Genomic DNA, 10,695 nt, shown 5'->3' on the forward strand with positions numbered 1-10,695 from the left:
GAAGAAGTGTAATACTAGGAAAAAATGATTATCCAAATCCGCGTCTTGAGAGTGTCGTCGTAGCATGAAGAGTCTTCAAAACCTGTCGACTCGCCAAAGGGGATAACGAAGAGATGACACAGAGGAAGACACCGCATCACTTGGAGATACAAAAGAAGTATCAAGAGAAGATGAGTTGTCAAAGAAGATGGCACATCAAGAGAATAAAGCATCGCGCAGAAAATCATACCCATGACAACCGACGGCGCAAGAAGCACGGCGGCTGAGGCACAATGGGCGTAGATCAACAATGCAAAAAGAGTCCAGAAAATCCTATAGAAAACAACAAGGGCAAGTAGGCCACAAAAGTTGTATAGAAAGGAACAGGATGAGAAAAAGGCTGACGGACAAAGGTATGTTGGACTCGCATGGCACGAGAAACACAATATCAACGGATTTGGTGGACTCAGCAGAAAATATATGAAGAGATAAAAGCTAGGAAGCATACACAAGACAAAGATGCAAAAGCCATTGTGTATGCAGAAGACATTGAACTTTTTTTTTAAATCAGACGAATTAGCCACAAACTAATCCAGCAGCCAAAACAACAAAGAAGCCCAGGCGAAGGATCAAACCAGCCGAACAGATGCGGTCAATCTTATCCAGAAGCTCAACCAAAGCAACGCAGCCAAGCCAAGACACAGCCAACCAGGGGCGTTGACCTTCAGGGAGGACAAGCAGACCAGAGCAAGCATATCAGAAGCCGGCCAAGTGCAGGGCACTTGAGGCCAAAGTGTGTTGCGCTGGTTGGTGCCGCACGGGCCACAGCCTGATCCGGAGATGGGTTGACCTGCAGGGCTAGGAGGCGTGCAGCTGCAGCCGCTCATGAAGCCAGCGGGATCAGATTGGATCGGGAGGTGCACACAGCGGACTGAGTGGACTGTTGGGTCAACCTACTGGAGTCGGATCAGATCGGCGGAATCGAGCCTGGGGCAGACATTGCAATTGAAGACTTGCAGGGTGGCGGCGCACCAAAGCGAGCGGACCAAGCAGTTGGTGGAGAGCTCCTGCAGGGGGCGCCAGTGGAGGAAACCTGCAAGGGCAGCGGCAGAGACGTCATGCAGGGAGCCAGACGGGGCGCCGGTCAGCAGGGGCAGCGAAGATGTCGAGAGCAGGCGGCAGGCGGCAGATCGATCGAGACAGAGGAGCACCGCTCGATCGAGACAGAGGAGACCGGGAAAAAAATCTCCATGGTCAGGCGAGTTGCGGCGCCGGAGGGGACCTAAACCTAGGCTCTAATACCATGTTAGGAAAGCAATTTATCTTTATTGAAGGCCCAAGGGGCATATATATATTACAAAAGACTTGAGGTGCAAGAAAAGTAAATATAGACTAATAAGGACTCCTAGACCTATACTAATACTTCCTAACAGATAGTAGCCGCCTCTTTGACCATGGGGCAAGAGAACCGGAGATGGCTCTCCTCTCCTCTCCTCCCTCCTTCCCTCCGGTGACCTTCTCGCCCTCGGCCCCTCCTTGCTCGTCGGTGGCCGTGGCTCCATGCTCTACTCCCCGTGGCTTGTGCTTCTCTCCCCTCTCCCCTCCTCCTACTTCTCTTCCTTCCCCATCTTGGCTCTTCTGGTCGCCCTCGTGTTCCCCTCTCGGTCCAATTTCCAACAGGTTCTGATGAGGCGGATCGGATGCTAATGGACCTTATCTATCTCTGGTTCCCGCTGCTGCAGGGGTGGTGCATGCTCCGGGTGGCCTCGGGGCAGATCCACAAGTTCGCTTGGGGGAGGGGGGGCTTGCGGCGCGGGCACAGTTGGCACCTCATTCTCGTCGCGCGTAAGCTGCTTTCCCTTGCTCCTTCTCCTAGCCTCCTCGGTGTTTGCCCCAGATCCTCTCGATCTCCGCCATCTCCCTCTTCTTCCTCCTCTATGGCGTATGAAGCTCCGTCGGTTTCGGAAATGGGGGTGACGAGCGATGGCGGCTGAGGCTGTCGTGGTTACCCTAAGGGAATCCGAGGTGTCTGCTGGTCTGGGCTCCGCGGGAGCATTGTGGGCCGAGTAGGGGCCCGATGCCCGCTCCACCTGTTTTGTTCTCTTCTGACTTCCCCCCTCTCCCTGTTAGGCTTGGGCCGGTTGCGGCCTTCTCTGGTCATGTGGACGCCTGTGCCCCTGTTCGGCATGTCCATCCATTTTGTGGGTACTTATGGCTGCTCAAGGGTTGCTCGGACCTCTCTTTAGGGCTTCCAGCTTCAAGTGTCGATATTCGCAAGGCCAGATCCATTCCCCCCCCCCGATCGACCGCCTTCCTCCCTCCTCCTCCACCCCTCCTCCGATCTTTCGCTGTTGTTGTGGCCATGGTCCAGTCCCGCGACTCCTCCGGCAACAGCAATACCAACAACAAGCATGGGCATGATGGATCTGGTGATGGCTCATGAGGCGGAGTTGCGGGCGAAGCTTGAGCGTGAGCAAGCGGCAAAGGAGCGGGAGGTGTGGGGCACGCAGCCACCTTGGCTTTGCGAAGAAGAACAGAGCTGCAAGCAGCGGGCGCAGGAGGATGAAAGGATTGATGCGGCGCACGTGGCTCCTTCTGGCCCTCCAGCGACGCTCCTTCCTCGAGCTCTCTCCATGAGAAGCGGTTGCTTCAGGTGCGCAGGCTCCTCGCTCCGACGCGGCCCAGTCGCGCGCTGCTGGTGCCCGCCCTGCGCCCTACCCCATTGGTGGGGGTTAAGGTTCCGACGCGGGTGGGGCAGTTTAGATCCAATCCTCGTGCTCGTGGCTACAACAACTTCAATCCTAACCAGCAGAACAAATTTTGCAAATTCCATCCGCGACAGCCCCGGCAGATCTGGTGATGGCTTCGTTCCCCCACCCCCTCCTCTTTCTGGACAAGTTGCTCTTGTTAGTGGTTCTTCTTCAAACTTTGCGCCTCCTACCTTGACTTGCTTTGCGTGTCATAGGCCGGGTCACTTCCAGTCCCAATGTGAATTTCCTCCTTTTTGTTTGATCTACCGTTCGGAAGGGCATCTTACAATGGGTTGCATGAATCGTTTTAAGCCGCTAGTGGTCAAGCAGTATGGTATTGGGTTGCCTAGTTGAAGTTTTTTGGGTATGGATGGTGGTTTGGAGGTAATAGTGGCCACTCCCATCCGTGACGTTGTTGTCATTTCTGTCTAGTCTGCTAATGTGTCTTCAGATGATAGCTGATAAATTGCATGAGTGGGGGCTTAAGGGTTGGGACTAGCAACCACAGCAAATTTCCTGGCCTGAGTTTGGTGTGGTCTTCCCTTCGCAAGAAAGTCTGAAGATGTTGTCAAAAGGTACTAGCTTACTCTACCTTTAAATCATCTTGTGGTTTCAGTAAAGGAGGTTGCTGATGTTTCTTTAAATCATCTTGGGACTTTGGTCGATGCATGTGTTCTCCTAGATGATGTTCCTGATGTGATGCGTAACAAATCATGTCTGATGGCTTTCGGTGGTGAGCTTATTGGCAAGCCTATCTCTATTGATGAAGAATCCATGTCTCAGTTGGGGCCCTGTTCGGTCACGGATCTGGTGCCAGGCTCCTATCGTGTGTGTGGTTTTATTGAGGTGTTCCCTGCCTCCAAAGTATATCGTATCAATGTCGGGGTGGAGGGCCAGGCTGCTTCTCAAGTTCCCCGTGCTGCTTCTCCGCCACCCCATGAAGATCAGAATAATGGAGGTTCGATGGATGGAGATGAATCGGGTCCGCCGTTTTCCAAGCAAGAGTGGGATGCTCTTAGGCCTAAGTTGCAGTTGATGTACCCAAATCGCGCACCGTGATGTTGCGACCAAAGACGCGCCTGCTTTTGTGGCTGCTTGTGCGGTGCTTGCACCTTCTGTTCCTAGGGCTCGGGCCAGTCCTCTGGCTTCTGCCGTGTGCTCAAACCTTCCGGCCCGTACTCCTTCATTGTCACTATCTGGGATTGAAGATTCGCCTGATCATGAGAACTTTGACCCTGAGGTGGTTGTGCCGGCGTCTAGGCCGTAGAAAACTATAAAGATACTCTCTCTCCGTGTTGTAGGATGTCGAGCGCATCAAAGCAATCTGCTATTGGACTGTTCCGCAGCCATGACAATGACATGGGATTAGCTGATAAAGTGGATGTTGTTGAGCTGCTTGTTACTCCCTCCTCTCGTTCGGCAATGGTCAAGACTCCAGTTTCCACCGCCCAAAAGAGCTCATGTGCTCGTGATTTGGGGGAATCTATGATGGTGCGTGCAGAGCGGCGTGCTGCCGAGAAGAACTTAGGCACAACAAGTACTACCCCGATCTCTTCCCCAAAATTATTAGTGCTTCCTGATTATCCTGATTCCCATTTCCTTGAGGTTGCATTAGACTCGGGTGTTTTGTTGGGCTCTTCTACTGATCCATCTTCGGTGTTGTATATTATTCATGCTAACGAACTAGTGCAAACTTCTTTGGCCAAAGCGTGTATTTTGGCTACTCCCTCACCTTTGACTGATGATATTATGAATGTCGTACCACCCTCGCCTTCTTCCATTCCTGTTTCAAAGGCTGGGGTGGCTCTGGGTTCGTCTACTTCCTTGGGTGATTGGTAAAACTCGTAGGAAGAAAAATGGTTCCTTGTTGGCCCTGTCGAGGTCGAGCCTTCACATTAAAAATTTATCTTTTAAATGAAGATCCTCTTCTTGAATATGCGTGGTTTTGGGGCTAGGGGCGCCGAAACCAATTGCGTGACTATGTGCGTGATTCTAACATTGACATTATTTGCTTGCAAGAGACTAGTAAACCATCTTTCTCTGCTTCTGATCTTTCTTCTATTGGTGGCTCCGGTCGTTTCATTTGGAAGTGGCTTCTGGACTCAAACCATTCTGGTGGGATCCTCATAGGGTGCTAAGCTAGATGTCTTTGATTTTGTTGCCTTTGATTCCCGCTCGCTAGTATGGTTCTTTGTCACTATGATCTCAACTGTCTATGGGATACTATTGGTGTTTATGGTTTCTCTCAAGTATTTTTGGATGAGCTCTCTTTGAAAATTTCTTCTTCTCTTCATGTACTAGTGGGGAGTGATTTCAATCTCATGGGTTCTCCTGCTAATAAAAATAACACCAATTTCTCCTGGTCCTGTGCTAATTCATTTAATGACTTCAATCAATAATTAGTTCTTCGTGAATTGCCATGGGTTGGGGCCCGTTATACTTGGTCCAATCACTAGCTGGTTCGTTGCGTTCTGGATCGAGTGTTCCTTTGTGTGTTGTTCCTAGTGGGTTGGGTGCTGTTCCTAGTGGTGGGGTTCGCTTTACCCTTGATCTTCCCTTATTGATGATTCTCATATTGGTTCGGATCATACTCCTCTTTTGTTGAACTCCGAGTTTCGTTCTATTCGTCCAAGCTCTAGATTCCATTTTGACTCCTCCTGGTTCTCGGTGAAGGGGTTTTCTCCCCTGATCTCTTCTAAAATTTCTTCTCTGTTGGTGTCGACCTTTCGTTCGTTTGGTCCTTTGGGTGATTGGTGTTTCCTCTCTCAACACCTTCGTCAAATTCTGAAAGGCTGGGGGGCTAACAGAGATGCCGAGGCTTGTAGGAATAAGAACTCCTTGCCGGCCAATATTAAAGCTTTGGATGCTATTGTTGATTCTGTTGGTTTGGATAGTGCTAGGTGGTCTCATCGGTATTCTATGGAATTGAATTAACCGTAACTGCTATTCATAAAGCTAAAGAAGTTTATTGGCAACAATGTGGACATCTTTCTTGGATTCTTAAGGGTGATGTGCTTAATAAGTACTTTTTTGCTATTGCTCATGGAAGACGTCGTCGGTGCTCGATTGTCAAGCTTGTTATCAACGACTTGGTGGTTTCTGATACTAATCTTATTATGTCTCTTTTTTTCTTTCTTCTCTTCTTTACTTGTTGCTCAACCTCCCTTCCCTCTCTCTATCTCAGCTAACTTTTGGCCTCCTTCTGCCTTGATTTCACCAGAGGAAAATGAAAGCCTACTTATTCCTTTGTCTGATTTTGAAATCGATGAGGTAGTGGCCTCATCCAACTCCAATTCTACCTCAGTTCCTGATGGTTTTTCGATTGCCTTCTTTAAAAAAAATGGCATGTTCTTAAACATTTGGTTTATGCCATTATTCAGGGCTTTTGCTTAGGCACGGTTGACATTTCTCGTCTCAACTATGCTATTCTTTCTCTTATTCCCAAAGTGAAGGGTGCTGACACCATCTGCCAGTTTAGACCCATTGCTCATCAATAATTTGGCTAAATCCCCCCCTAAAGGTTTTTCCACGCGTCTTTCTCCTCTAGCCCATCAGGTGATCTCCCCGACGCAATCTGCTTTCATTAAGGGATGTTTCATTTTGGATGGTATTGTCAGCTTACATGAGGTTGTCCATGACTTACATTCGAAGAAGAACACTATTATTCTCAAGATTGACATTGAGAAGGCTTATGACTGTGTCTGTTGGTCTTTTTTGAGGGATGTCTTGTTGTCGAGAGGTTTTGACAGAGCCTATGTTCATCGTATCATGCAGTTGGTCTCTTAGGGTCACACTGCGGTTTTTGTCAATGGCATCGTTAGTCCTTTTTTGCCAATAATCGGGGCCTATGACAAGAGACCCTATTTCCCCCCTTCTATTCAATTTTGTGGCTGACGTTGTACTGTATTCGTCGTGCTTCGTCCGCTGGCCACATTTCCCCTGTTATCTATGATCTTATTCCCTCGGGTGTCTCTCATCTCTAGTACGCTGACGATACGATTGTGCTTGTCGAAAACTCTGATCTTTGTATAGCAAACCTGAAATTCCTTCTTCTATGTTTTGAAGCACTTTCTGGTCTTAAAATCCACAAAAAGTGAAGCTTTGGTTCTTCGTTTTCTGAGGAGGCAAAAAAGAGGGTTTCCAACCTCCTCAACTGCAAGCTTGGCACCTTCCCTTTTAATTATCTTGGATCCCCATCTCGTCCTCAAAGCTTATCATATAAGATTTTGCGCCCATGGTGCTCAAAGTGGGCAATAGGGTTATGCCTTGGTGTGGTCGGTACAATACTAATGCTGGGAAAGTTATCCTTACTAATTCTGGCATCTCTTCCCTGCCAATGTTTCTCATAGATTTCTATCGGTTACCGGAGGGTACGCATTCTGGTTTTGATAAACATCGGAGTGGTTTCTATTGGAACGCAGTTGATAACGAGAAGTACAGATTGGTTAAGTGGAAGATCATTTATTGACCTAAAAGCCATGGTGGCCTGGGTATTATCAATACCTCCATTATGAATAAGTGCTTGATCATCAAGTGGTGGTGGCGTATTCTGGAAGCTTCTCCTATCTAGTCCTCCGTTTGCTTCTGCTTCGAATGGCTCCCAATTCTGGTGTGACTTGATTAAGGTGCGCGATGACTTCTGAGCTCATGTGAAATTTGTGGTCAGCGATGGCAAATCCATGCGTTTTTGGTTGGATTGGTGGTTTGGGGACGGTCCTTTATGCTCTCTCTTCCCAGTTCTATTCTCTATTTTTTACCTTGCTAACAATAACTGGGATTTGGGTTTTCGCCGTTCCCTATCTCCTGAAGAGTTAGAAAGATTGGCACCGCCTTGCTGCCATCTTCCTTGCACTCTTGGGGACCTCAGATTCAGTGACCTGGCCTCATACCTCCTCCAGCAATTTCTCAGTTAAGCCGTTATATCTCCGTCTGGTCTCTGGTTCCTCTTCTTCCAGGTTTAAGCTCGTATTCCATTGAAGATCAAACTCTTTCTTTGTTAGGCAATTAGGTGCAAGTTGCCTGCTGTCGACCAGATTCGTAAACGGAATGGCAGGGCTTTGGCTCTTTGTTCTCTTTGTTCTCGGCCTGAGGACACTGGCCATATTTTGTTTAATTGTGACTTTGCGGCATTAATTTGGAGTTGCACCCAGTCGTGGCTGGGTGTCAGTTGGGCTCCTACTTCTTTTGAGCAGCTTCTGCCGCTAGTCAATTCTCTGTCTGGTCAGATTAAGCGTTTGTTTTGGTTTGGTTTTGCTGCTGTTAGCTGGGCTCTGGACAACTAGGAACAAATTTACTATCGAGCATGTTTTTCCTTCTAAACCTGCTGATATTATCTTCAAATCTCTTAATCTGATGCAGAAGTGGAAGCCACTGGTTAAAAGTTGTGACATCGACGCTACAGAGCTGCTGATCTCTCGGGTTCGAACTACTGCGATTTCCTTATCTCCAAGAGTGCAGACTCCGGTGAAGTAGTTGGCATAGCGTCTGTGATCTTCTATCTGGCTTCTATAGGCTGTAGGTTGTTGGTCTCTGTGCCGAGTATGTGCTTGTTTTGGTTGCTGTGCAACCCGTACTTTATTTGCTGGTGCGACTGTGGTAACTTATGCTGTTGTGACCTGCTTGGTTGGCTTTATCCATAAAGTCGGGCTATCGCCTTTTCTCTAAAAAAACATGGGGCAAGGAAGGACAGATGTCACCGTCACCTGACTGATAAAGGTTGCAATCACCTATTAAGGTGTCAAGACATGACATGTACTAATTTAAAACTGAAACATTATATGTAAACACCATGCACTCAAGAATCTTGTTTTTATTTTAACTAATTATTAAGAAGCTCCAGTTGTGTGTTGAGGGTTTTGAGGACCTTATATTCAAACAATTGCATCCAAATTGATGCCTCTTAGAGCTAACAGGTACCAACTAGGCAACTATTGTCGAACAGTGCTCTCCAAAGAAAATTCTTGCATGTTTAGATATACAAGATTGCTGGGAGTTGGGTGCGAACTTAAATAAGCCATATAGTTAGCTAGTTTTAATTTTTTAACATGTAATGTTGCATGTTATATAGTAGGTAGTATTTGACAAGACTTGTGTCATGTTTCATGCCACCAATTTGAAATGCCCGAAGATAATAATGGAAGGCTACCAAGAGTTCATTCCCTTCAAATAACCCAGAACTTGGGATGTACCTAATAATGTATTCACGAGAGGCAACACCAAAAGTTGCAGAAGGAGGCAAAAGTCCAATATGCGAGTTTAAGCTGAAAAGAATTAAGGTTATCTCCTCATTCATTCGTCAATAAGAAGGCATTGACACATTAGGATACAAACATACAAGGTTTATGTGTTGCTGTTTTCTTTTAGATTGAACATGATCGATGCAAAGCGTATAAAAAACTTAGTTGTGTACACATACAAGAATAGTAGCATCAAATTCGTATTGCAGGCTTGCAGCAACCCATTAAAAAAACTGTGCATGCTATAATGGAACATGCAACAATGAAAATTGTACACCAAATTATAGGGACTCGATACACTGGATTTTGCAAAGGCAATTCCTTGGAAGAGGTACGACACCTACAGGCTCTCTCATGTGGATAAGTTCAGGTTTGTACGTTCCATGGACAGGATCAGGTCAGAAATCAATAGATGACCAGCTGTCAACAAAACAAAAGCACACTACAAAGTTCACACAATTGGTCGCAACAAACTAGAGACTTCATGGGACAGACAGTCAAGTTTGCATATTATCCTAACAAGAAACTAAGCTTTGCAGATAGAAAATCAAATCAAAACATGACCGGGGATAAGTAGTAAATATGGACTAGCAAAATTTACCAGAATAAGCAAACATGGATACTTACAGTGGTGAACAAGGCGTACGCCCCCCATTGACATAATACACAAACAAGTATGAGTCATAATGCTGCCCTCTTATGTAGTAGAACATCGGAAGTCTTCTGACTAGCTTAAATAGCATCTTCTTGTAAAAGTTAATTGCAGGCTGGTTATATGAGATGACATGTAAATAAACACCCCTGCAATTTGATACACTTGCGGCATGTTTAATCACCTCTCGAACAAGCGAAGAAGCTGCAAGTGCGAATTCGTATGAGGATCAACTGAATCACCACTAACAAACAGTGAAGCTACGATGAGGAAACAGGGAAACAACCTATGCCGAGGTTTCTGTAGCTATCCACTACACCAAGCGTCAGGATATAAAGAAGTGTTAGATCTTTGTGCGAGTTGTTGTATCTAAATAAATCCTCGATCTGCAAATTCAAACAATTAGCTCCACTGAGCTCACTAGTAAGACCAAGGATTTTTCAGGAGATCCTACGTATTGTTTGTACCTCGCTATCTTTTGCTGCAATCATCCTCGTGGTCACAAAGCCTATCAGCTCATCCCTGCCTTCATCCGATCTGCTAGTGTCCACAGCACCCCACGAAATGACACCATTACCATTGACAACGTTCAAGAAGAACTCCCTCTCGTACCTAGAGCAAAGAACGAATTGTCTTAAATGGACAACTAGTGGGGAAATCGTCGATAGGCCGCAACAAATTCTATTAGTATACCTGCAAGAGATGTAATAACAGTGCAAGCAAGAACATCGTAGAAGCATCCACTTGTGCAGTTACCTTATAGGGAACAGCGAGAGATGAATCTTCTCAAGAACCTCGAGGTCGGAGGGCTGGATGGGGCGATACTCTATGGTGGGGTAGATTTCGGATCTTGGGTCCAACATGAGAAGCTCCGATCACGACGAGTACCCACCAGGTTATTCGCCAGGGGTGCGGGTGGTGCAGGGGGGAAAGGCTCCCTGGCGTCCAGGAGTGCCGCCGCGTCGGCTCGCGTCGAGCTCGCCACGGCGAATCGCAGCGGGTTCGGTGAGCCGCGGCGCGAGGAAAGAGGGGGAGGACGCGGCGCGGCGCGCCGCTAGGGGTCGATCGCGAGGAAAGG

At 47.3% G+C, this 10,695-nt stretch overlaps 1 protein-coding gene across 4 annotated transcripts in view; it reads right to left on the reverse strand.

Annotated features, from left to right (window-relative positions):
* Positions 1-10,695, reverse strand: part of LOC123145150 (histone acetyltransferase MCC1) — a 12,331-nt gene extending 1,636 nt beyond the window's left edge. For 2 of the 4 annotated variants that reach the window (XM_044564483.1, XM_044564482.1), the window contains exons 1-4: positions 10,374-10,689; positions 10,085-10,229; positions 9,904-10,003; positions 9,593-9,821 (exon numbers count right to left, since the gene is read on the reverse strand). In XM_044564483.1, coding sequence (XP_044420418.1) covers positions 9,593-9,821; positions 9,904-10,003; positions 10,085-10,229; positions 10,374-10,480 — 581 coding nt within the window. In that variant the 5' untranslated portion in view covers positions 10,481-10,689. Of the gene's footprint in view, positions 1-8,917; positions 8,990-9,592; positions 9,822-9,903; positions 10,004-10,084; positions 10,230-10,373 lie in introns of all 4 variants that reach the window. The other 2 variants (XM_044564480.1, XM_044564481.1) reach the window with 2 other exon arrangements.

The sequence above is a fragment of the Triticum aestivum genome, chromosome 6D, assembly GCF_018294505.1.
Source record: "Triticum aestivum cultivar Chinese Spring chromosome 6D, IWGSC CS RefSeq v2.1, whole genome shotgun sequence".
In the NCBI taxonomy this organism is placed as follows: domain Eukaryota; kingdom Viridiplantae; phylum Streptophyta; class Magnoliopsida; order Poales; family Poaceae; genus Triticum; species Triticum aestivum.